At 51.5% G+C, this 27,504-nt stretch overlaps 1 protein-coding gene across 1 annotated transcript in view; it reads right to left on the bottom strand.

The window, feature by feature from the left end:
* ADCY1 (adenylate cyclase 1) overlaps positions 1-27,504 on the bottom strand; it is a 114,936-nt gene that overhangs the window by 61,665 nt on the left and 25,767 nt on the right. The window contains exons 3-4 of the mRNA XM_025853153.2: positions 14,916-15,034; positions 10,684-10,795 (exon numbers count right to left, since the gene is read on the bottom strand). Coding sequence (XP_025708938.1) covers positions 10,684-10,795; positions 14,916-15,034 — 231 coding nt within the window. The remainder of the gene's footprint in view (positions 1-10,683; positions 10,796-14,915; positions 15,035-27,504) is intronic.

Genomic DNA, 27,504 nt, shown 5'->3' on the forward strand with positions numbered 1-27,504 from the left:
CAAATCCTCTACATGTTAACGCAAGCAGCAAATTTCATGAAAATTTATGATGTTTCCCAGAACAAACACACGCAGCGAGAAGCGTGGCTTGTTTCCACGTCGCGTGGGTCCCGTGGGCCCGTGGGATTCTGCGAGGGGCTGGTCTTGCCAGCACATCCCAGGTGAGGAGCACCCCACAGGCCCCGAGATGTCCTGCACGCCCAGAGCCCCGCGGACCCCACTCTGAGAGCACATCCCACAGCTCCTGTTCCATCCTGCTCTCCATCTGTCACAGAAGACCTCCCTCCTGCAGGTTTCCTCCAATGAGACACGTTAACCTGAGAATTCACAGTAAGAACTCTCAGCTTCCGCTTCCCACACACCCACACTTGCCCGGGCCGCGGCCCCGCATCAGAGGACCGGGTGCCCACCCAGCCCCGGGCCCCCCTCAGCAGACAGAGCCCTCGGACCCCCCTGCAGAATGTGAGCTGACCACAGGGAGGTGCAGGTCTGGCCACTCAGCCTCCGAGTGACCGCAGGGTGGGCAGCCACTTAACCATTAGAATGCCAGCCTCCTTGTCTATGGAAGGGGTTCTCCTGGTGTCCCAGGGGAAGGCCATGCTAGGGGCGACATGTCCTGTGATGACATCAGGGAGCCCAGAGCCAGATGGCCGGGTGCAGACGTCCTCCCTGCAGAGCTGGGCCCCTGGGAGTTGGCTGGCCAGGCTTCTCCGGCCACGCTCACCAAGCCTCCAAGCCAGCAGGCAGCACTGGGTTCTCTCCTGACACTCTGGGAGTGCCAGGCCACTGTCCCCATCGTCACTGTCCCCAAGTCAGAGCAGGCCAGGGACAGAGAGCCCCTCTCCCAACCTCCCCTGTCCCCAGACCCAGGGATGACACCAGGGCCACTGCCAAGCCTCACCCCTCTCCTGGCTGCCAGGACGTCCTCCCAGCAATCATTCTGGGGTTCCAGACCCACCCCCCAAGGAGCCCACGGAGGTGACAGCGCTATTCTTGCAGACGATTTCAGGAAGGGCACCCATACCCGGAGCTGGGTACCTCAAGGGAGATGTGTCCCCATCAGCACCACCACAGGGCATCCCTGTGCCCCCGGCTTGTCCCCGAGGTGCTCCAGGCGGCCTCCTGCCCTTCTTTGTATGTCCTGTCTCTGGACAGGCGGGTGCGTGTGAGCTGCAGGAGTGTGACCATCGCTGCCCCGTGCGGCCAATCTCCAAGTGAGGGCGGAGGGGCAAAGCCACTTAGCAGGTAGCGTCCAGGGGCCACAGCCTCCTAATTACAGCCTGTCAGCAGCAGATGTGTCCTTGGTGACCGTCCCCCAGCACGAAGCCGCGGCCCCTCCTCACCGGCCCTGCAGGGCCAGGCCAGGGACACAGCCCACGGCAGACTGGGGCAGTAAGGGGCTAACGCTTCTTCTTGTCCTTCTAATCTCAAATGTCCTGGCTGTCGTTAGCCGGCTTGAGAGACCAAAAGAGGTGTTTTCACTGAGTTTGGCACATTTCAGTTTAAAAACTTCCCGGTGGTTCCAGAACACCGGCGCTGGAGCTGAGCCCAAGCCTCTATGACGACTAGACAGCTCTTCCTGAGACCCCCGCCCACAGCGTCCAAACTGTCCCTCCCCCCTGGCTGGGGGACAGAGTGGCCAGTGGCCCAGAGGGGCGGCAGGAGGATCCAGGGGGGGAGGCCTCATGCTGAGCCTGCCAGGTGTGGTCTGCAAGCTCGCGGACAAGCTCTGACCCACCAGTCCTGCTGTGGGGCAGCCGTGGGGGCCTTAGAGGGCAGGGACCCACGATGTAAGCGATGGTGATTGCTGGGAGGGAGCACACACCACCATTTGCTTCGACTTCCATTCCACTTAACGCATCCGCACGCGGCTCTGTTCGTCTGGCCCTTCTGTGCCAGTCCCTGGGTAAGATGGTGGTCCTGCTATCCTGGAGCCTCCGCCCGCCGGGAAGGACCGCCCAGGAGCAGATGTCTGTCCTGCAGCGGGGCCATCTCTGCAGCCCCAGACCGGCCCAACAAGGCACCTCCCAGCAGCACATCAGCTCCCGGCGCCCAGGACGGGGAGCGCCCGAGGGATAGCCCCACAGGCCTGACTATGCGGGCAGGGCCACCCTCCCTCCATGCACCTGCTCTCGGGTCTAACACTAAGGAACCAAGCCATGCAAATAGTTTACTCACTTAAAAAAAATTAAATTGAGTGGCGCCTGGGTGGTTCAGTCAGTTGAGTGTCTGACTCCTGATTTTGGTGAGGGCCATGAGTTCAAGCCCCTCATCGGGCTCTGTGCTCCATGGGGAGTCTCCCCCTCTCCCGCTCTCTCAAATACATAAATAAATCTTTTTTTAAAAAATTAAGTTGAAAACAGTGATGCCCAAAAACCAAAACTAGAACGAAATAAGCCTAAGGGTGACCGCGTTGGGAGCGTGACCGCACAGACAGTTATTCCAGGTGACGTGACCGTGTGTGCAGTAAGATGTCAGCCAAGGACAAAACAAAGAAATGCTAGAAGAACCCCAAACCACATGCAGCAGTCTTGCTGTGGGTGTTGACGCTGACAACGTTCTTCTGAACTGAGGGTATCTAAGCACACGAAACAGGTAAACGGCGTTACTGTCGGCAGGTTTCCAGCCTCGGGGGAGGGGAGACACGGGAATGAAAATCGAAGGGGTGGAGTTATTTGGGGAATTGGAAATACCCACACAAACTCAGAATTTGTTGTTATTCTTCTAAAAAGCACACCCATCCCTTGTCCTGAGATGCCAGAGTATGAGCGGGAAAACCCTGTGTGCTGGAAGGAAGCCGGGCTTCCAGAGAAGCCGCTTCTATGTGAGGCTGTCCCTGGACACGAACGGCTGCCGGTCTTGTCCAAATGAGGCAGGGGGCACCAGGACGGGAACCGGGGGGTGGGAGCCGTGGGCGTCAGAAACGGATGGAATGCGTCCATGCACACCCAGTGTCCACAAATCCCAGTAACACCCAGAACGGAGGACCAGGGCGGAGGAACCTCCCCGCTCGCCCGCCAGCCAGCTCTAGGGCACAGATTCCTTATTTGGAAAACAGACCGGTGACAAGAGCCAAGCATTTATGGGTTTTTTGTTTTTTGTTTTTGTTTTTGTTTTTGAGGATCACCAATCAGCTGATGTGGGAACATTCTTCTATTTAGAGAATCACGAGCGAATAAGGGCAGGAAAAACGACAGGAAAGACTCACCCCAGTGAATTGCCAAGCGGCCCCGCTTGCGGGGAACCTGCCGCAGCACCCGGGTGCGACGTCACGGGAAGCAGGAGGGTCACACACGCAGGAACCAGGAGCCATGCCGCACCCGGGCGGGAGCCAGCGATAGGCACGCCAGGGGAGGAACAGGGAGAACATGGATGCTTCCAGAAGGCTCCCCAACACTCAGGAAGAACCCGGGGACCTGAGCCCAGCTCCGGTGGCCTGCAGGCTCAGGGGAGGTGACGGGCAGGAGCCGCCCCCAAGGGTTCGACGTGCACGTTCCCTGTTTTCTGTCGTCGGTGTCCTGACAGGCATCTGGGGGCGTTGCTAACTAGGTCCTCCTTGTTCTTATTCCGCCAACCCCAAGGGTCCAGAGCCCACAGCCCCATGTCCTCTCTGCACCCTCACACCCAGCTGCGACCCTGCCCTGCCGCCCAGGCCAGGTGCCAGGACAGGGGACACCCAGAGCCCAGGGTCGGCATTCCCCAGAGCGGCCCCTCGCCTGCCTCCCCTCTTCCTCCGTGGAAACCCCGAGAAAGCCCCGGCCACGCTCCCCCAGCCTCTCTGCCCCCGCGCACCCTGCCGTGGCCGTCCTCTTAGACTGGGGGGGGCTGTGACAAATGGCATCAGCTCCATGCCGGCGGTCTGTCCCGCCATGAATTACACCCACACACGTATCCTGCCTGGAACAAGGCCGCTGAGGGGAGGGCGCCTGACATGATAAGCAGGTGATGCGGCCCAGAGGGTGACAAAGGCGTCTTGGTGGCCAATCGTGCTCAAGGGAAGGGCTGGGGGCCAAGCCTGTGAGGTGCGGTGACATCTAGGGCCGGGAGGAGAGGCGTGACCAAAGCAAGAATGGCCAGACATCAGCCACTGGGGGGGGGCGGGTGTCCGGCGGGGGCTGCCGTGTCCTCTCTGCCTCCGTGCATGAGTGACATTTCTGTAAAACAAGCTCTTGAACCCCTGAGGGCAGGGCTGGGTCTGACTTGTGCAGGCTGCACCCGTCACCTAGGCCGGATCTGCACACAGTACGCACGCTGCAGTGGGCTGTGCCTCCTCGGTGTCACACGGGGGGCCGCGTGTCTCCTCCGCACACTGCCCGCCCCGGCCGCCATGCCTCTCCCTGCACCTTCCCTGAGCACGTGCCCAGGAGCCACGCACTCACCCCACGTGAGCCGGGCTCCCCACACCTTCCCAGGAGGAGCCACGCCACAGCTCTGAGCCGCCGTGGACGCGGAGTGGATGTCCCCTCCCTGAAGGACCCCGTGTGAGGGCGCAGCCGCGGGTTACATCTCTGCACACAGAAGAAGGCGGAGTGGGAAGCACCGGGCGAGTGACCCTGGCGAGAAGGCCCCTAAGCCCCCTGTCAACCCTCGTGGTCCGGGCAGTGATGGTCACACTCCAGGGACAGCACGGAACCTCCTCCCCGAAAGGACAAGCCAACAAGGTGCGAGCCGTCTGCTTGGGACTACACCTTCAGCGACACAAAAGGGACATACTTTCCCACGGTCCTGGGTGGTCCCTGGGCCATGGCAACACCTCGTGGCCTGTGGGCACGCAGCCTGCCCTCCAGCAGCAAAGGCACTCTCCACCCAGGGAAACAGCGCCTGGAGCCTGAAGATCCCGATTCCCACTGCCGGCTCCCGCCTCCGGGGGACTGCGCTGCTGAACCGGCGGCCGCCGGCAGGCAGGGTGGAGGCGAGTTTCTACTGCACAGAAACAACAGGTTCCTCTGAATTCCAAACACCTACTGGTTTTTCAGGAAACAGTGTTTATTTCCTGCTAATTAAGGAATAACTAAAGAAATCCAGGCTCATCCTGGATGAATGCGGGAAGCTCCGAAAATTAAAACTGGGGATGCACGAGTCAGCGAGAACCATAGTCCTTCTGGGACCCTCCCTCCAGCCGTCCCCCGACGGCACGCACCTACGTGTGCACACGCGTTCTGGAAGTGGGGGGTTCCTCCCACCCCACGGGCCATCCTGCACACACTCCGACCACTGGGGTCAGCCTCTCCAGCTGAGCGTGGACGACACGCGTGCTGCTTCCTCCTCCCAGCTGGCCCCAGTCCTGACCACACTTGGCCCAGCTCCAGCCTCCCTCCTGCACTGGACGTTCCAGGCAGAGCCCTGCGCTCCCCCATCGGTTCGCTGCGTGCAAGCCCGATGGCGCGTGCACAGCACGTCTGCGGAAAGAGCACCACTCGGCAGTGAGAAGCCGTCGGCGGACAAGCGCGCCCGGGTACACGGCACCGACGGCTTGGAGCGGCTCCCAGGATGAGGGCGTTGGAGCAGGGAGGGATGGCAGGCCATGGGGTATCCTCACGTTTCACAGGCCGGGAAAGCAAGGCATGAGACTCGAGGGTGCCCCTGAGTCCTCATGGCTGCCCGGAGAGTCCTGGCCCCCGGATCAAGCCCCAGGAAAGCCCGAGGAGGAGGAAGGACGGGGCTTGGGAAGGACAATGCGCACACGCCCCAGCGAGCTCCAGCTCTCGGACTGGTTTCCACGGGAACACCCAGAACTAACACCTTCACTAACACGGTCATAATAGTCATCTTCCAGAAACTCAAGGTTGAGCCAAAGAGCCGGAGCGTGCCGCGAGCCTCCCACTCACCGTGGGTGGCCAGATTCTCAGCCCCGGCACCGTCCTGTCTTCCCTCACAATCCCAACCAATCCCTGCGGTCTGCCCCAGTGCTCCGGCGTGTCGGGTCAGGTGGGTCAGCAAGGCCCCCGCTGTGTGCGAGCCGGGGACAGTGCAGACTGGCCCAGCCCGGGGTGGGGTCCCCGAGGAGAGCTCAGGAGCCGACACAGCTCACCCCGACAGGAAACGCCTCCTGGGCTTGTCCACCCTCGCCAACTGCCCACTGGCTCGGGTGCAAATCAGCCACCTTGCCTGGGCGTGTGGCCTACATTGTCTTAAATCTGAGTATGTCCCCTGTCATGGGCCAGACAAAGGCCACCTTGGGCCTGAGAACTTACAACGGTACAACAAGCTCACGCCGGAAACAGTCCCTGGAAGGGTTCCTGGGGTCACGACCCCGACTAAGGACCCGTCACCCCTGAGGAGCAGGCAGGGAGCCAGGCTGGCCTCCACAGCCGGCACAGTTGGACTCCTCGCCACGGCCTCCTGGAAGCGCCTGGAGGGACATCTGTTTCATCCAGCCGGTTCGCTTCCTTGGTAAGAACACTGGCATCCAGAGAAGGGCCCTGTCATCAGAGCAAATGGAAGCCTAAAATGGCCCCAGTAAATGGAAAAAAAGGTCAAAAATACTGTGCACATCTGCCGCCAGCCAAGGATAAGGGGTACATAAATGGCCAGTGACTGTGGAGACCAAGGCAGACACACACACGCTCTGGGTCTGACTGCCCGGCAGGACCATGGTGAGGACGGATGTATGGCTCACGGCGTGTGTGATTTCCAAGCACACTTGCGGGCCTCACCGCATCCTGCGCACCAGACACCGGGACACGTGCCGTGCCTCCTCGAAGCAGGGCTCAAGCAGATTGGAGGGAAAACACAGTTGAAAAATACTCGACCCCATCGACGCACTAAGAGCAGAGCTTCCTAATTCTCAACTGTCCGGCAGCAACTTCGACGGGGCGGGGGATCCACGCTGAACTTCCAGAGATGGAAACATAACCTCAGAGACCCACACTGTGCCAGATGGATGGATGGACAGACAGCAGGTCACACCTCGCAGGAGACAAGGCCAGTCACCTGGACAGCTCAGCAGCAGAAACCATCCAGAATGAAAGAAAAGGAAAAAGAACCCAAAATAGAAAAGGATCCTCCTTTGGGGTCCCCAAAGGAAGGGGGAGACACACAAGGAGTATTTGAGGGCTTTCTCCCCAAGATGACAAAACCATAAACCTACCGATGTGGGAAGCCCAAACACCGTGAAGAAAACCAAATGGAGGCGCATCAATATCAAATTGCTTAAAACCAGAAGTGAAGGGGCGCCTGGGTGGCTCAGTCCTTGGCCGTCTGCCTTCTGCTCAGGTCATGATCCCAGGGTCCTGGGATCGAGCCCCGCATCGGGCTCCCTGCTCGGCGGGAAGCCTGCTTCTCCCTCTCCCACTCCCCCTGCTTGTGTTTCCTCTCTCGCTGTGTCTCTCTCTGTCAAATAAATAAATACAATAAATACACCTGTTAACTCACAATTCTATACCCAGTGAAAAGAAATTCAAAAACTAAGGGCGAAACAAAGATCTTTCTCAGTAACACAGAGACAGAGAAGATTCATCACCAGCTGGCCTGCCCTTCCTTCGGCAGAGAAACCCCATGGAGACACGCTGGCGAATCCCACGTGCCCCGAGAGCAACAGACCTTCAAAAGGGAACGGCGTGTTTGTGCAAACAAAAATGGTGACAACGCAGGATGGGGTTTATGACAAAAAGGAAAAGATGCACGATTTCACAAAGGCCGAGGAGGGCGGCGCGTCCTGCGAGCTTCTCAGACGGAGTCAAGGAATGTGCCACAGACCCCAGAGCAGACACACCGTCCCTACAGCGCCAAGAGCACTCACCCTTCAGCCCACACAGGCGCCAGGGCCGGGTCACAGAACACACTCCGTGAACCTACAGACCGGCAGAAAAAGTAAAACAACAAGGAACGGATGGGATGAACCCCAGTGAGCCGACAGCACGGCCCTCGAAGGTGGACTGTCGGATTTGAGGTAGAAATGGCAAACCCAGCCCTTTAAATAAAACGACACACACCGGTGGAGGGAATGGAAAAAGACACGCTTCCTGACAATAATCAAAAGGAAAGCCGAAACGGACATACTAACACAGGACACAGACAAAACTCGATTTCCAGTTAAAGAGGGTCATTTCTTTTTAAGATTTTATTTATTTATTTGAGAGACCAAGCACACGAGCAGGGCGAGTGGGAGAGGGAGAAGCAGGCTTCCAGAGGAGCAGGGAGCCGGATGCAGGACTTGATCCTGGTACCCTGGGGATCATGCCCTGAGCCAAAGGCAGACGCTTAACGACTGAGACACCCAGGTGCCCCAAGAGGGTCATTTTTTAATGAAAAAATAATTAATTAGGAGTATCTGGGTGGCGCAGTTGGTTGAGCGCCCAGCTTTAGATTTCAGCTCAGGTCATGATCTCAGGGTCATGAGATCGAGCTCCAAGTCGGGCTCCACGCTCAGTGCAGAGTCTGCTTGGGATTCTCTCTCTCTCTCTCTCCTGCCCCTCCCCCCACTCACACTCTCTCTAAAAAAAACACAAAGAGCTAATTCATCAGGAGGACCTAAGAACCCTAAATGTTTAGGAATCGAATAGCAGAGCTTGAGCACATAGGCCGCAAAACTGAAAGGACCGAAGGGGACGCAGACAGAGCTATAAATTACATAACAGAGCTCAAGAGCCCTCTCCCAGTAACAGAAAACAAGTAGCCAGGACGTGCGTAAAGATGCAGAGTGAAAACACGAGCAGCCCGTCTGAAGAAGGACAAGGTGAGAGTCTACAGACTCCCATTGTCCTGGGGGCAGGGGGCAGGTGCCGTTGTAAGAGACCGGGAGTGGGGGTGGGGACGGTCCCCCGGGGCCAGCGGTGGGGTGGGGGGGGGGGGGGTGCCACCAGCCAGGCTGGTGACACTGCTAACCACCGAGTCACTGAGCAAACATGTCCCCACCGGGACCAGGATGCTGACGTCTGGATGCTGGAAAGACCGATTCCGACGGTGGGGGGAAGGCACACCCTTCCATCAGCAGCATGTGCTCAGACAGCCTCAGTGGCCAGTGGAACCCTCATCCAGAAGCTTCTTCAGGAGGCGCAGGAAGAAGGTGCAGGCCCAGGAAAGCTCGGAGCAGCACCGAGAGAGCCCCGGGCCACCAGGCACCCTGGCCCCAGACAAAACACACTTTCTGACCTCACACAGGAGGTGCTAAGCTCCCACCAGGCCAGCGAGCCACACAAGCCACAGGGGACAAGCTCACACTCCTCACTCCTCCTTTATACTTCCCCCAAACCACAGATGTCGGGCAGGGAGGAGGCCCCGGAGAGCTTTCATGTGGGCGGAGCCACAGCGGCTCCCCAGGGCACCAGCCCAGAGACGCCCCCAGACCCAAGCACAGGCTGCAAGGGCGCCCAGCGACAGGACGTGACGGCCAGAAGCAGCGCCCGCCCTCGGTGGACAGCCGCTTCCTACTTTCATCCTGGGAAGAGAAGCAGCGGCCTCCCCAACATGGGGTCCCGCTGAGCACAGGCCCAGGACATCAACGGGGTGCCACAGGAGAAAGGGTTCTAGCGCCAACCGATTTGGAGCAAGCGGGACCTTACAACTGGACGTCTCAGGATCCCTGCCACCCCTCAAGGAAACTGCAGGGTGGAGGGCGGGGGAGGGGGGCAGCATCGGGGTCCCACATGCCGCCCACCCCCGAGGCCGAGTGTTCTCCCGCCTGCGCCCGGTCCCAAAACTGCAGCCAGCGTGATCACCACCCATTCCGCCTGCAGGTCAAGGGCAGGTGCTGGGGCCTGGCATTCTGTGTCCTGCCCAGGGGCCATCCTGAGTCTGCAGCCCGCGTGGTACCCTCAGCCCACGTGGTACCCTCACCCCACCCTGCACACGCAGGGACGTCCTCACGACTCCGCTGTGTGAGCCACACTGGCAGGGGACCTCTCCTCCCCCTCCCTCATCACGGGGACGTCTGTCCACTCTTTCTACCAAGCCCTTTAACTGTGACCTTCCCTGAGAAAAGTTCTGACTCTGAGCAGAGTTTACCCCTCCCCCACAGCCACCTGCTCAGGGTCCCTCTGCGTCCACCTGGAGGGAGGCTGGCCGGGCAGGTGGGCGTGGCTCTACATCTCTGTGTCCCCCCCCGCCCCCCGCAAGTCCTTGCAGGGCAGGGAAGGCGGGTGTCAAGTTCCAAGGACACCAGGCGGTCAGTTGCCTCCACACCGAAAGCCCAAGCTGTTAGCCAGGCCTGGGCTTGACCTCTGCACGGCTGAACGTGACCTGTCCCAGGAAGGTCTTAAAACGCCAGCACTCTCCTGCCACAGGCAAGGGGGTTTGTCATCGTCAAACGTCACCAACTGGCCCCAGACATGACCCTCAAGGCAGAGCAGCCCGCGCAGGGCCTCAGGACCCAGCCAGCTGGAGGCGCTCTGGCTGCGCTAGGGAGAGCGCTTTCCTTTGCTCAAAGGAACTGCGGGTGATTGACAGCTGGGCGGGGCGAAAGCGCTGGGGCGGTCCGCAAGGCGGGAGCTGTGGATGATTGACAGCTGGGCGGGACCAAAGCGCTGGGCGGTCCGCAAGGCGGGAGCTGTGGGTGATTGAAAGCTGGGCGGGACCAAAGCGCTGGGGTTCCGCAAGGCGGGAGCTATGGGTGATTGACAGCTGGGCGGGGCGAAAGCGCTAGGCGGTCCGCCCGCTCACACCCGCACCACTGGAGCCCACCGGGCACGCTGTTGCCCCAGAGGCCGCTCCAGCGATCCGTGCACAACGGGGGGCTGCGCTTACCGTGGCCAGTTCATCAAACTTGCCGAAGAGCTCGTTGAGGAGCTTCACCAGCTCCTGCGCGGTGCACTGTGACGCCAAGCCCGTGAAGCCCACGATGTCCGCAAAGAGGATGCTGCAAGAAAAAGGCACCAGGCTGCCTCCTCCGCGGGCACGCGGGGCCCAGCCTCCCAGGCGGACCGCAGCCCCCAGAGCTGTGCCCAGGGCTGCCTTTATGAGCAGCCCAAAATAAACGTGTTTATTCCTCGGGGTGGGCTGGAAGGGAAGTGGGGGACGCCCTCACAGCCACGGGGGGCAGAGTGAACGCTGGGGCCAGGCGGATTTCCTGCTGACCCCCCAGGACACGGGCGGGGCACAGCTCCACGGCCACCAAACCTAACCCCAGCCCAAGACGGCCTGGGACCAGTGGTCAGTGAGCACAAGGGATGTGCCTGTAGGAAGTGAGTTGGCCTCGCCCCTTTCCCCTCCTGCGGGCTGACAAGGCGACAGAGCCCCAGCGTAGTTGGAGCCCCGCTGTGGATCCCCGAGCCTCACCAAGGGGCCAGCTAGGTCTGCATCGGGACAGGGCCTCACCTAGTGGGATGGAAGCCTGATGTGTGGGCATCCGTTTGCTACAGAGCTGGGCAGGTCTAAACAAGGGTGCCCACCCCCCAACAGAGCCTCCTTCCTGGACACTCTACAGCCATGAAGCCTCACGCGGCACAGTGGTGCCCTCACTGTGATTTCTGCTGGATACAGAATTCCTGACTGTTTAGTTCAGCCCTTGAACGTGCCACCCCCAGCCCCCACCTCCAACACTCCCTATGAAAAATCACACATTGGTCTTGTTGGCAGTCACCTGCATGTGACACATCACTTCTCTCCCACTGCTCTCCTAGTCTCTGGCTTTTAAAGTTCGATTACGATGTGTCTGGGGGTGGCTCTCTTTGTGTGTGTCCTAACATGTGTAAGTGAGCGTTTTTTCATCGAATTCGAGACATTTTCAGCCATATTTCTTTTCAAATATTCTCTCTGCCCCTTTCCTCTCCTCTGGGACTCATTATGGGAGTGTTGCTGGGCTGGTCGGTGTCCCTGGAGTCTCTGAGCCTCTGTTCTCTCTCTGTCACCCTTTTCTCATTCTGTTCATCAGGTTCCATGACCTCAACTGTCTGTCTTCAAGTTCACCAATTCTTTCTTCAACCTGCTCAAACCTGCTCAATGTGGAGCTCCCCTAGTGACCTTTTCATTTTAATGTATATTTCAAAGTTGGAATTTCTGGAAGTCTTTCTCATGTTCCCCTTTATTTAGACATGGTTTGTTCTTTGAACGTATTTAAAATGGGTGCTTTAGGGGTGCCTGGGTGGCTTAGTCGGTTTAGAGTCTGCCTTCGGCTTGGGTCATGATCTTGGGGTCCTGGGATGGAGCCCCACGTCAGGCTCCCTGCTCAGTGGGGAGTCTGCTTCTCCCTCTCCTTCTGCCCCCCCACTCATGCTCTCTCTCTCAAATAAATAAATAAAATCTCTAAAAAATATATGTGATTTAGTTTTGTCTAGAAGTCCAATGTGTGGGCTTCTTCTGGGACAGCTTCTATTGACTGCTTTTGTCACTCCTGCGTGAGTCAAACATTTGTGGTTTCTTGCATGTTGCATATATTTTTATGGAAAACTGGATAATACAATGTGACAACTCTGAAAATCAGAACCCCCCCCCCAACACACACACCTCAGGACTGGGGTTGTTCTTGTTGCTATTTGTGTTATTTGTTCATTGACTTTTCTGACAAATCCTGTAAAGACTGTTTTCTTTCTCACGTGGGGCCATTAAACTCTCTGGTTGGTTAGCCTAGTGGTCAGCTAATGACTGGACAGAAATTTCCTCACATGCCTGAAGCCAGTAAGTCTTTCAGTCTTTGATGATGGGCACTCAGCCAGGCAGATTCCAACTCTGTCTTAGTCTGCTCTTCCTGCTTGCACACAGCCTCAAGGTCAGCCTCAAGACCTCAAGGACAGCCCGGGGTCCTTGTGGTCTTTCCTGAGCATGCACACAGCCTTACCCTTGTGCACGGTCTTCTGATTCCCAGAAACATTCCCAGAGCCTTTCAAAGCACCTGACAGACATCTTGTTCCCCAGTTTTAAGTTTTTAGTGCTCTGCTGCTTGCCTCAGCTGCTTTCACTGTCTCTGACAGCTATGATGTTAAACAACTGTCACTGATTTTTTAACAAATGTCCCAGGGCAAAAGCTGTTCACACTGAGTGTCGAGTCAGGTCAAATAAAGACAAGCCTTGAGCAAGGTTTTCCAGGGAATTCCCAGGCAGTCAAATAATGACACAGTTCTCTGAGGATTTTTCAAAGCCCCAACCCCATTCTGTCCCCTCAGATGGCTGTCAGTGGACAGGTTTTCCCTGTGATTGCAGCTGCTGGTTTTCAAAGCTATCATGGAGCTAAAAACGGTGGAACAGGGTAAGTCAGAACTCTACAAAGCTTGCTGTTTTTACCAAGATTTAGGCGTTTTTCTTAAGTAAACATTCCTGGATCCCTGCAAGGCTTGGGCTCATTTCCAGCGTCCTGACAATGTTGACTCTGACAGTTTTCGTCAGTATTGTCATTGCTTCTATGGAGGAGAGGATTTTCAGATGTCCTCACCCCACTGTTCCTGATGGCATCAGCCTATCAGCTGTGAATGGTGTACTGACTCGGAACTTTAATCCTGGAGTGATGGGGACCAGTGAGGGACTCTAACAAGGATGGCGAGGAGAACAGGGAGATATTCACATCTGGGCTAGAGGAAGCCATCTCTCACCCTGGCTTCCCCTCGTACCTCAGAGCTGTCACACCTGCACCTGCTGGGAATGAGGCACCTGCCAGGGGATGTGGATGGAGATTTTTCAGCCTCACAGGGAAACGGTGACTTTCCACGTGTGTCTGGTGTCCCAGGGCATCGTGCACCAGGCTCACCCCCAGCTGCCACCCCAGGAGGTCCCTGACATCTGATGCCTTCCCTACTGTGGGTTGCAGACGCTCTACACCCACCCCCAGGCACTCTCTGGATTGTTCTGGTGGTCTGGTCTCAGCAGGGGGCTGGGTCACTGTGCCATGTCCTTACTCACAAAGGAGAGCCAGTGGGTGAATGGGAACTCTAGGTGGATGCCAGAAGCAGCCAGTCCCAGGCCCGGCCCCAGCCCCACCACTCATGGGCTTCACTTTCAACCTCAGTTTCCTCACCTGCAAGTAGAGACGACAGTGCCTGGGCTGCCAGGACTGAAATGCTGGCTCCACACCCTGGGGCTTTACCCTCACTGGGCTCACCGTCCTCCACAGGAGGACAACACCGGTCCTTCCCGAGAGGCACAGCAGTGGAAGTGAGCATGCGCAGCAGACAGTGGCTGGCCACGCCAGCTCACACACACGGGTGGCTCGGACCCCGATGGGGAGGGGCTGGCAGCCGCAGGCCTTACTTAGCTCATTCCCGACGGACAAGCGCCAGCTTGTGGGGACTCAGTCCACAGCACTCAACACAAACAGGAGGAGGTTTGGGTCCTGTGGTGTCTGCGGGGGCCCAGGGTCGTCCACCACCGCCTGCCTGAGTAACACTAATGGAAAGTGCAACACTCAGCTAGTGTAAGTACTCTTAAAGTGAAGGTACGATTGAGTGGAACCAACTTATTTTTAGTTGCGTCTTTAAAAACAAGCACACAAACCTCAGAGTGTGTCTGGGGTGAGCTGGTTCACCCGAGGACTCTTTCCTCACCTGCAAAACGGGACACTCCCTACCTCCTTGGGCTGCCACGAGAGGAGCCAAGTGAGGAACAGAACGCCTACCATAGGCCCGGCACCAGGTAGAAGAACGCTCAGCCGTTACCCTGACGTGCGCCAAGTCCCAGCCCAAATTCCGCCACCCAAACCAGTTCAGGGGCAGAGTGCCAACCCTCTCTCTAGCCCACGCAGGAAATGGGAGGTGAGGAATAGTGGGACAGAGCAGCTGTGACACCCATCACCCAAGAATTCTCCAGGCCCACCTTCCATGGGACCTGCTTCCCAGCCGGCAGGTGCTCACCTGCGCCTCCCGACCCACGACCCACACCTGGCCCCTCCTCCCCTCAAAAGGGGGCCCTCCACCCCCGTCTGCCTGTGGCCTCCCATCTCTGCCATTACCTGCACCCCCATGCTTACCCCACCCCCACCATCGCCTCCCATTCCCATCACTCTCACTTGAGCTCCCCAAGGCCCACCTCCGCCAGGCCAGCGTCAGCCCTACCTCACATTGTCATGCCGCTGGATGTAAATCTTGTGGAAAATCCTCTCGGGGGGCTTCAGGAAGTCCTCCTTCATCTCCATGGCAACATTCCGGGGCAGAAGGCTCATAAGCAGCCGCTCCTGGACAGGAGAGACAGGCCCATGTGATGCAGTGGGGGCTTCCCCATCAGTCCTCAATCACTCCCCTGAGGGTGGTGTTGATGAGCTGCCCTGCGTGAGGGGCTGCAGACCCTCCTCATGGGCACCAGCATGCGGTCTGGTCCTGCAGATCCTGCCTGGTCCCCAAGCCCCGGCGGGTTGTGCGCAGGCCTGGCCTGTCATTACACAGGTGACTCGCTCCCCAAGCACAGGGAAGGGACCGGCATCACCTCCGGAACACCCAGGCCACCATGGCAACCCTCCCCCGTTGGGCCCCTCACCCGTGTGCCCCAGCTGCACTGAGCAGGGCTCACAGGCAGGAAACACAGGATGCCCGGCTTCACTCCCCACCCCACTGTCCAACATGGGCCTGAGAGGGACCTCAAGATGGGCTGTAGAAACCCATCCCCCAGGACCAACAGGGGTCCCCTGATCTCACAGAGACAAATAGACAACACTGCATTTCTCCCCTGGTCTTGTCTTTTGATTTCTTCCTTTTCTATGGGGGTCAGATGCTTTCATCCCCCCCCCAGAGAATGGAATCAACATCTAGGCTTTTCCAGAGGAGCCTTGCTGCCCTGGAGACCCCACTGCTCTTTGGAGGACTCGGTTTCTTCATCCAGACCCTGCCTTTCTTCCTCCCCAGGATCCTAGCCTGACCTCAACCCCACTGGCCCTTGACCAGCCAGCCACACCCGCATCAGAGGCCCATCCCTCGGTCCCTCTCGCTCCCCTTCCCACCCTGCTTCGGAAAGCAAACGAGAGCGAGGCCTGGCTCCACCCTGAGGTCCACACACACAGCTGCCAAAGGGACAGGCTCCGATGCAGAAGAGGGACATCCCAATAGTGGAATGGCCTAGGGCCACTCTTGACATCGGGTCAGCTGGGGGGACAGGCCTCCAGGTCCCGGCGGAGCACACGACTCCAGACGTGGAAGTGTCCAGGCTGAGCATGTGAGGACAGCCTCAGGAGCGAAAAAGCCACTGCACAGGGTGTGGGAGCTGCAGGATGACTGGGGTCTGGCCGGTGGACGCCGACCCCCTCCTTGGCTGCGGAGCCTCTGGGGCAAGACTGAGACACAGTCTGCAGTGACTGGCGGTGCCGGACGGGGAGAGAGCTGGGGCAGGGCTTGCTCGGGCCGCCACATGGACAGGCCAACAGCAGCATCAGCAACGCGAACACACCCGGAAGCTTCTGGAAATGCCGTGAGGCACAAGGTGGGGACACAGATGCAGCTGGACACTACAGAAGGCCGCCCACGAAGGGCCCGAAAAACACACAGCTTCACTCTCTCTCCAGGGGAAGACCCAATGTCATGGGGCCCCACACCCCGGGCCACCAAGCCCCGTTTAGGGGCTCAGGGAGTGACACCTACCCCCGAGTGCCCTGCACTGAGGGTCCCTGGAGAAAAGGATGGCTGCCTGGCCTTGCATCTCAGCTCTGCCTTTGTGGGTCAGTTCAGCCCTATTTGAATTCCATCACATCAGACAGGGAGACAGGCACACAGCTTCCTCAGCAGGTGCTCAGAGAAGGGGTCACTGTACTGCAGGGCCCACTGCCCGTCATGCCTGCCACACCTCCGAGGCCCACTGCTCAGGACACGGCTCTTAAATCCCTCATCAGCACTATAAAAACGCAACATCAGATCAAACAAGGGAGGCTGCTTCCCCGCATGTTCATCACACTCTCCTCCCCATCAGTATTCTCCTAATGCCCTGGAACCACTCTCTCTCTGAGGACCCAGGCTTTGGCACACCTCTGGGACCTGGTCTCTCTATCGCCTCAGCTGCCCTGCATGATCTGGAGTTAGGATAGGGAAACTGAGTCAGCCGCAGACCAAGGGCTGCACCAGGAGGGAAGGAGGACCTGAAAAGGCAGAGGGGACAGGAAGGCAATGTGCTGGGAATGCCGGGTGGTGCCTGCAGGTGCTGGGAGAGAGGCAAAGGCAGAGCTGGCCACTGTCCCCGGACCCCTTCTCCACCTCTAGCATGACCATCTAGCCCCTCACTCTTGTCTGGGGCTTGGTGACCTAAACTAAACACTTCGTGGTCCAGCCTTTCCTCGCAACTAGAGGTGGCCCACGAGCTAGGGCTTGAAAGGTCACATGGGAGCTACTGGAACGTTCCTTAAAGACAGCCTGTTCTTCCTTGTCTCCCTCTGTTGCTGGGGATACAGTAATGATGTCTGGTTCTCTACTTACCATCTTGATTCATGAGGACAAGGGCCACGCACTAACAATGGCAGACCAATTAACAGATGGAGACTGGGTTGTCAGCGTGGCATGGATCAGTTCTGCCACATCAACCATAAAGGGCCTCCCTGGAACCCATATATGAGGGGGAAAGAGCACCCTCATTGTGCATAAGCTGTTGTCATATGAAATTCCTAAGGGCAGGCTGTCCTTCTGACCAAAGGCTCAGCATCAGCTCCACCCACGAGATTAGCGATAGTACCTAAAGCTGACACATAACCAAGAGTAAAAGCACGCCACTTTCCCATAGGGAGCAAAGCACCATCTGGCAAGATCAAGCACCCATCCCCGATTAAAAACAGCAAAACCTAGGACAAAGTCGTTCTCTGACATCATAAAGATATTACCTGAAATCCACATCCAATCTCAAACCTAGCCCTAAAGCCCGAAGCAGGACTAAACACTGTGAACACTGCATCAGGAGCACACAACATTGATGCGTTCTAACCGGCAAAATAAAATACAAAGCCAGATGTGGAAAACCCAAAAAACTCCACCCAAAACTGCTAGAACTCATACAGGAATTCAGTAAAGTAGCAGGATATAAAATCAATGCACAGAAATCAGTGGCATTCCTATACACCAACAACAAGACAGAAGAGAGACAAATCAAGGAGTCTATCCCATTTACAATTGCACCCAAAACCATTAGATACCTAGGAATAAATCTAACCAAAGAGGCAAAGGATCTGTACTCAGAAAACTATAAAATACTCATGAAAGAAATTGAAGAAGACACAAAGAAATGGAAAAACGTTCCATGCTCATGGATTGGGAGAATCAACATTGTGAAGATGTCAATGCTACCTAGAGCAATCTACACATTCAATGCAATCCCCATCAAAATACCATCCACTTTTTTCAAAGAAATGGAACAAATAATCCTAAAATTTGTATGGAACCAGAAGAGACCCAGAATAGCCAGAGGAATACTGAAAAAGAAAAGCAAAGCTGGCGGCATCACAATTCCGGACTTCCAGCTCTATTACAAAGCTGTCATCATTAAGACAGTATGGTACTGGCACAAAAACAGACACATAGATCAATGGAACAGAATCGAGAGCCCAGAAATGGACCCTCAACTCTATGGTCAACTTATTTTTGACAAAGCAGGAAAGAATGTCCAATGGCAAAAAGACAGTCTCTTCAACAAATGGTGTTGGGAAAATTGGACAGCCACATGCAGAAGAATGAAACTGGACCATTTCCTTACACCACACACAAAAATAGACTCCAAATGATTGAAAGACCTAAACGTGAGACAGGAGTCCATCCAAATCCTAAAGGAGAACACAGGTAGCAACCTTTTCAACCTTAGCCGCAGCAACTTCTTCCTAGAAACATCGCCAAAGGCACGGGAAGCCCGGGCAAAAATGAACTATTGGGATTTCATCAAGATAAAAAGCCTTTGCACAGCAAAAGAAACAGTCCACAAAACCAAAAGACAACCGACAGAATGGGAGAAGATATTTGCAAATCACGTATCAGATAAAGGGCTAGTATCCAAAATCTATAAAGAACTTATCAAACTCAACACCCAAAGAACAAATAATCCAATCAAGAAATGGGCAGAAGACATGAACAGACATTTCTCCAAAGAAGACATCCAAATGGCCAACAGGCACATGAAAAAGTGCTCAACATCGCTCGGCATCAGGGAAATCCAAATCAAAACCTCCATGAGATACCACCTCACACCCGTCAGAATGGCTAAAATTAACAAGTCAGGGAATGACAGATGTTGGCGGGGATGTGGAGAAAGGGGAACCCTCCTACACTGTTGGTGGGAATGCAAGCTGGTGCAACCACTCTGGAAAACAGTATGGAGGTTCCTCAAACAGTTGAAATTAGAGCTACCGTTCGATCCAGCAATTGCACTACTGGGTATTTACCACAAAGATACAAATGTAGGGACCCGAAGGGGTACGTGTACCCCAATGTTTATAGCAGCAATGTCCACAATAGCCAAACTGTGGAAAGAGCCAAGATGCCCATCGACAGATGAATGGATAAAGAAGAGGTGGTATATATACACAATGGAATATTATGCAGCCATCAAAAGGAATGAGATCTTGCCATTTGCAACGACGTGGATGGAACTGGAGGGTGTTATGCTGAGTGAAATAAGTCAATCAGAGAAAGACATGTATCACATGACCTCACTGATATGAGGAATTCTTAATCTCAGGAAACAAACTGAGTGTTACTGGAGTGGTTGGGGGTGGGAGGGATGGGATGGCTGGGTGATAGACATTGGGGAGGGTATGTGCTACGGTGAGCGCTGTGAATTGTGCAAGACTGTTGAATCACAGATCTGTACTTCTGAAACAAATAACGCAACATATTTTAAGAAAAAAGAAAAAGAAGAAGATAACAGGAGAGGAAGAAAAGGGGAGTATGTCAGAGGGGGAGACGAACCATGAGAAATGATGGACTCTGAAAAACAAACTGAGGGTTCTAGAGGGGAGGGGGGTAGGGGGATGGGTTAGCCTGGTGATGGGTATTGAGGAGGGCACGTTTTGCATGGAGCACTGGGTGTTATGAACAAACAATGAATCATGGAACACTGCACCAAAAACTAATGAAGTAATATATGGTGATTAACATAACAATAAAAATTTTAAAAAATGAAAAAAAAAATACAAAGCCAGAAATCAAAAGGTCAGATTTATGAAGATGGATCCTACAAAGTATCCATGGATCATACAAAGCATCCCAGCGTCTTATGAACATTACTATATTGTTCTTGACTATCAAAACGTGACTTCAAATAAATGTAGTATTCCTAAAAATCATTCGATATTTAAGTTATAGTTGTGAGGACTCTGCTTCCAGGAGACTTTGTCCCCCTTCTCCCGCTACGTGTACTCAAGCCCTGGGCGTTATATGTGAAAGTCATGAGAAGACTCTGAAAGACAGAAGGAAGGAGGCACAGATGTGAGGACTGGGGAGCAGCCCAGAGGTGAGGCCCTAGGCATTCTGTTCGCCTCATCCCCCAGACTGACTGCTGGAGACAGGGCAGCCCAGAAACATCCAGAAACACCAGCAGGCACCACAGTACGTTCCCCCCAAACCCAGCTCTCTCTGGCCAAAGGACCAGGAGAGGGGCAGCCTCATGAGAGGAAAACTGTAGACAACAGCAGCCCTACTCCAGGCAAACAACCGAAACTCCTGCACATGTCCACACTCCCCCCGCTGTGAGGAGACACCAAGTGCACAAGGGCACCAGCAACCTGGCCTTTTCCCTGCTGCTCAGAGTCAGGGGAGACCAAGGGCTCTCCTGCTCCTCCCTCCCAGGCAGGAGCCAGACCCCCTCTCCAGTGTGGCAGTAAGGTGGAACCACCATGAGCCCCAACAGAGGCCCAGTGTGGAGCCCAGACTTTCCATCGCACCTGGAAGTGTCAAGGTGGTGGCCCCTTTCCCTGCCGAGTGAAGTCACAGAAAACCAGCCAAAACACAAGGTCCAGACAAGACCCAGAGTCTCATACACAATACTCCAAATGTCCAGGCTCCCATCGAAAACCACTCAGCATCTCAGAGCCAGAACAGTCTCAACAAATGAATAAAGACAATCAATAGACAACAACACCAAGATGAACAGAATAATCAGAATAACTAACAAGATTTTAAAGCAGCTCTTGTAAGAATAATTCAATGAGCAGCCACAAACACACTTGAAAAAAAGAAAAAGAAATTCCAGCAAAGAGATAGAAGATACAAAAAAGAATCAAATGGAAATTTTAGAACTGAAAAAAAATAATGAAATAAAAAGGTCAACAGGTGGTAGAGAACAGAGGAAAGCCTAGTGACCTTGCAGGCAGAACGAAATTGCCCAAACTAAAAAAACGGAGCAAACAGACTAGGGGAAAAAATCCCCAAAACACAGCAACCCATGGGATTGTAATAGAAGATCCAACATTCATGTCAATGGAATCACCAAAGATAAGAAAGAAAATGGCTGTAAAAAATATTCAGAGAAATAATGGATGAAAAGTCCCCAAATTTAACAAAAGACATAAACCTCCACACCTGGGAATCTGGGAAGACCCCGATGCAGACAAACCAAAGAAATCCACACCAGGACACAACATAGTCAAATGTCAGAAAACTAAAGACAACAGACAAACCTTCACAGCAATGAGAGAGTAACAATGCCTCTCCCACAGAGGAAAGACAGTTCGAATTAGAGCAGATTTCTCATCAGAAATCGTGGAGGCCATGAGAAGGTGGCAGGTTTTTTGAGTGCTGAGAGAAAAGAACTGTCCACCCAGAACCCTTCAGGAATGAAAGAAATCAAGACGTCCTCAGGCAAGGGGAAAGTATGAGGATTTGTCACCAGCAGACCTGCCCCAAAAGAATGGCTGAAGGAAGTCCTTCAACCAGAAAGAAAAGGAGAAAAGGAAGAATCTCTGGGTATCAGGAAGGAAGAAATAACATGGTACAAGCAAAATTACACATGAGTACAATATATTTCTCTTCTCCTTTATGTGCTGGTTGAAGCAAAATTTACAGCATCACATGGTGTGGTTCTAAATGTATGCAGAAGAAAGATTTAAGACAGTTTTGTCACAGATGAGGTTGAAGGACATGGAGGTGGGGTTTCTGCACTTCACTCTATCTGGTAAGATGTCAACAACAGTAGAAAGTGATGTTATGTGCATAGAGTGTAAAACTTCCTGTGGCACTGAGAAAAATAGGCACTCAAGGGCACAATAATAAATCAAAACTGAATTCTAAAAAAAAGTTCAAGTAAACACAGAAAGGCAGGGAAAAGAAACAGAGAGAAGAAAACAGAAGACAAAACATAAAATGAAACATTTCATTACACGAAAAATAAGTGTTCTAAACATACAAAAGACAGATATTGGCAGACTGGATTAAGAAAGCATGACCCAGCTATATGGAGTTGCCAAGAAACTCACATATAAAATAGGCTGAACAGAAAAGGATGGAAAAAATACACCATGCAAACACTGATCAAAAGAAAACAGGAGTGTCTATTTTATTATCAGATAAACTAGACTTTAAGGAAAAATACTGTAAGTCAGAAAGGGACATTACATATGATAAAAGTCAATCCACCTAGACACAGCAATCCTAAATATGCATGCACCAAACAACATAGCTTCGAAATATATAAACCAAAACCTGATAGGACCAAAAGAAGAAAGAGACAAATCCACAATGTTAGCTGAAGACTTCAATACCCCCATATATCAATAGGTGATAGAAAAGCTGGACAAAGCTCAGCACTGATACAGAAGCACTCGAGAAGACCATCAGCCAACAGTATGTAATCAACAGTTATAGAACACCTCACCCAAGAAGTGCAGAATACGCATTCTCTTCAAGCACCCACAGAACACCCACCAAGACAAGCCATATCCTGCCTGGATCATGACACAAACTTCAGCATATTGAAAGGAAATCAAATAATAGTTTATGGAAAATCATGGACTCCAACTAGAAATCAATAGCAGAAAACAACAGAAAAACCCCCAAATATTGAGAAATTAGGCAAAATAATTCTAAGCAATCTGGGAGTTGAAAGGATATCCCAAAGGAAAATTTTAAAAAATACACAGAACTGAATGAAAGTGAAAATACAACCTATCAGTATTTGTGGCATGCAGCTCTGAAAGGGAAATTTATGAGACGATAGGCTTGCATTAAAAAAGAGAAAATTCTCAAATAAATAATCTAAGCTTCCTTCTAAGGAAACTAGGAAAAGAAGAGCAAGATAAACCAAAATTAGAGGAAGGAACAGCATAGTAAACACAAGAAGAAATCAATGAAACTGAAAACGGGAAAAAAAAAAACAGAAAATCAATGAAACAAAAATGTGATCTTTAAATATATCAATAAAATATATAAACCTCTAGAAAAACCAGTGAGAGAGAAAGAGAGAGAGACAGACATGACACAAATAAACAAAATCAGGAAATATATCACTACAGACCCTGCAGACACCAAAAGGATAAAGGGAATAGTAGCAACTCTTCACACATAAATTTGACAATTTCAAAGAAATGGACAAACTTCTCAAAAAGCACAAACCACTTCAACTCACCCAATAAGAAATAAATACTATGAATAAAATATTTGAATAGCTCTGTAATCTATCACATAAACTGAATTCTTAATTTAAGAACTCATATAAAAGAAATCTCTAGATCCAGATGGTTTTACTAAATATGTCTACCAACCGCTTAAAGAAGAATTAACAGCAATTCTACCTAAAATCTTCCAGAAAATATCAGCCTTAGGAAGATTTTTCTGGATATGTCTCCTCATGCAGGGGAAACAAAAACAAAAATAAATTATTGGGGCTATACCACATAAAAAGTTTTACAGAGCAAAGGAAGTAATTAACAAAATGAAAATGAAATGAAACCTACTGGATGGAAGAATATATTTGCAAATGATAGCTTCAATAAGGGGTTAATATCCAAAATATATAAAGAACTTACACAACTCCACATCAAAAAAGCCAAATGATGCAATTAAAAATGGGCAGAGATTCTGAATAAATATTCTAAAAAGACATACAAATAGGCCAAAACCACAATGAGATATCACCTTACACCAAGCAAACACATCCCAATTCATTATATAAAGTTAATATTATCTGACACCAAATCGGATCAAAATAAAAAGAAAATTACAGACCAATGTCTCTGGAGAACACAGATGTAAAAATCCTTAACACGATATTAGCATATCAGCAATACATAATAACACCTGACCCAAGTTTAATCAAGGGACACAATGCTAGTTCAATATTGAAATATCAATCAATGTTATATACCATATCAACAGGATAAAGAATAAAAACCACCTATCTCCACTTGGGGTGAGCATAGCATATACCATAAATTATAGTATAGTTTATAAACTATAAACTTGTCAAATCACTATGTTCTACACCTGAAACTAATGTAACACTGTACATTGTTGCACACTGTAATGACATTGCAACTATAACATATACTTTAAAAGTTATTTTTTAATCACATAACCATTGATTCAGAAAAAGAACTTGACAAAAATTCAACATCAATTCCTGATGAAACTCTCAGAAAATTACGAAGAGAGGGTAACTTCCTCATCTTGATAAAAATACATCCAGAAAAAACCTACAACTAATATCACACTTAATGGTGAAATAACCAAACACTTTTACCAGTGGCAAGCCAAGGATATCTCCTTTTCCCACTGTTATTCAACATATAACACTGGAAAGTACAGTCAGTGAAATAAGGTAAAAAAGGGAAATAAAAGGCATACGTATTGGAAAAAAGGAAATAATCCTGTAAATACTTGCAGATAACATGATGGTCCACATAAGAATTATGAAGGACTGAAAAACCATGTGAAAACAAAACAATATGAAAAAAACAAAAACAGAGACAAAAGCTCAGAAGGTTGCAGGATACAAGATCAACATACAAAAATCAGTTGCATTTCTATATACTGAGAATGACCACATGGACAATGATATCAAAAATACAATTTATCATTTGCAATCACTCAAAAAATGGAATCGATAGGGGTAAATATATCAAAACATATATAGGACTTGCATGCTGAAAACTACAAAACACTGGTTAAAGAACTTGAAGAAGATCTAAATAAATGGGGAGACATGCCATGTTCATGGACTGGGAGACTCAGAATAGTAAAGATGTCAATACTCCCCAAATTGACAGAAGAGGCTTATCACAAATCCTATCAAAATCCCTGCAAAGATTTTAGTAGACAGAGGCCAGATTATTCTAAAACTTATATAGAAGAGCAAAGAAACAATAATAACTGAAATCATTTTAAAACAGAACAACAATGTGGGAGGAATCACTCTACTTGATTTTGAGATTTATTATATAGCCGCAATTACCAAGACTGTGTGGAAGGATAAACACACAGAGCAAAGGGATAGAACACAGTCCTTGGAAACAGACTCATACGAATGCTCCCAACTGATTTTTGACAAAGGTACAAAAGCTATTCAGTGGAGGAGGTATACAGGACTACCCTACAATCCAGCATTACTCACAACAGCCCAGGCATGGAAACAACCTAAGTGTGCCTTGATGGATGAACACATAAAGTATGGTACATACATACAACGGAATATTATTCAGTCATAAAAAAGAAGGAAATCCGGCCATTTATCAGAATACAGATGGACCTACGGGTATTACACTAAGTGAAATAAGTCAGACAGAGAAAGACAAATACCGTAGAGTCTCACTTACATGTGGAATCTTTAAAAACTGAACTCACAGATACAAAGAACAGACTGATGGTTGCCAGAGGTCAAGGGGTGGGGGGGCAAAGCGGGCACGGGGCAGGACGGGGTCAAAAGATACAAATTTCCAATCATAAAATAAATAAGTTCTGGGGAATGTGATGTACAGCATGATGATTGCAGCTAACCATACTGAATACTTGAAAGTTGCTCAGAGTAGATCTTAAATGTTCCCATCAAGAGAAAAAAAAAAAAGTATAACTATGTGAAGTGAAGGATGCAGCTAAACTATTTGTGGTGATCACCTCACAACATATACATATACCAAATCATTATGTGGTACGCTTTAAACTTATATGATGTTATATGTCAATTATATCTCAATAAAACTAGCAATGGAGGACATATAGCATTTTCAACAGATGGTGTTGGAGCAACTAGACAACCACAGGCAAAAAAAAAAAAAAAAAAAAAAAATGAGCCTGGATCTAAACTTCACACAATGCAAATATTAACTCAAATGCATCATATATTTCAATGTAAAATATAAAACTTTAAAACTTTTAGAAAACACATAAGAGAAATCTTTGGGATCTAGGGCCAGACAAAGAGTTTTAGACTTGACACCAAAAGCACAATTCATAAAAGGGCAAGTTGACAAACCCAACTTCATCAAAATCAAAACCATTTGTTCTGCAAAAGACCTCATTAACAGGATGAAAAAAACAAGTTACAGACTGGGAGGAAATGTTTGCAAACCACATACCTCCCAAAGAACTAGTATCTATAATATATAAAGAACTTTCACAGCTCAAGAATAAAAGCTAGATGATGATGATGATGATGACAGAAAAACAGATGATTGATATGATAGATAGACAGATCGATCATAGACAGATAGACAATACATAGATCGATCAGTTAGAAAACGGGCAAAAGGCATCAACAGACATTTCTTCAAAGAGGACACAGAGATGGCAGATAACCACATGAAAAGATGTTCAACATCACAGCCACTAGGGAAATGCAAATTCAAGCCACGCTGATACATCAGTACACACCTATCAGAAGTGTTACAACAGCCAACAATGACACCAGCACCCGCTGGTGAGGGTGCAGAGGAACGGCTTTTTGTTGGGAGTGAAAAATGATCCAAACACTCTAGAAAGCAGCCTCACGATTTCTCAGTAAACTAAAGACACAACTACCACATGACCCAGCAACTGTACTCCCAGACATTCATGCCAGAGCAGTGAAGACACGTTCACACAAAAAACCACGGGAATGTTCATAGCAACTTTCTTCGTCATCGCCCCAAACTGAAAACCACCAAGATGTCCTCCAACAGGTGAGCGGTCAGGCCAGTGGTGGTCCCTCCACACCACGGAACACAACTGACAAGAAAAGGGGGTGAGCCGCTTACACAGCAAGAACCTGGATGGATCTCCAGGGGACAGTGGAAAATGCCAGCCCCGAAAGTCTACACACTGTATGACTCCATGCACAGTACGTTCCAGAGATGACACATGTATAGACACAGACAACAGATCGGCAGTTGCCAGCTCCAGTATGGAAGTGGGGAGGAGATGTAGGGGCCCCGGCATGTTCTGTGTCTTGGCCGCACCTGCTCAGGCTCCTGCTGTTGGGGAAGCGCGGTGAAGGGGACATGGGGTGCCTCTGTGTTGTTGCTCACAACCACGTGTGCATCTGTAATTAGCGCAAACTAAAGACTCCATGAAGAGAAAACAATGAATTGGGTGTGGAGAAAACCCTCATACACTGCTGGTGGGAACGGAAAACAGTAAAGCCACGTTCGAAATGCTCAACAGTCACCACGTGACCCGTGATTCCACTCCTGGCCAAGGACCCCTCCTCCATCGGCCCGGTCCTGCTTCTCCACCTCCAACTGCACCAGTTCTATTTCACGTGGCACCCAGGAAAGAGGCCATGGAG

This window comes from Callorhinus ursinus, unplaced genomic scaffold (genome assembly GCF_003265705.2).
Source record: "Callorhinus ursinus isolate GAN/ISIS: 27379988/994484 unplaced genomic scaffold, GSC_fseal_2.0 scaffold60, whole genome shotgun sequence".
Taxonomy (NCBI): domain Eukaryota; kingdom Metazoa; phylum Chordata; class Mammalia; order Carnivora; family Otariidae; genus Callorhinus; species Callorhinus ursinus.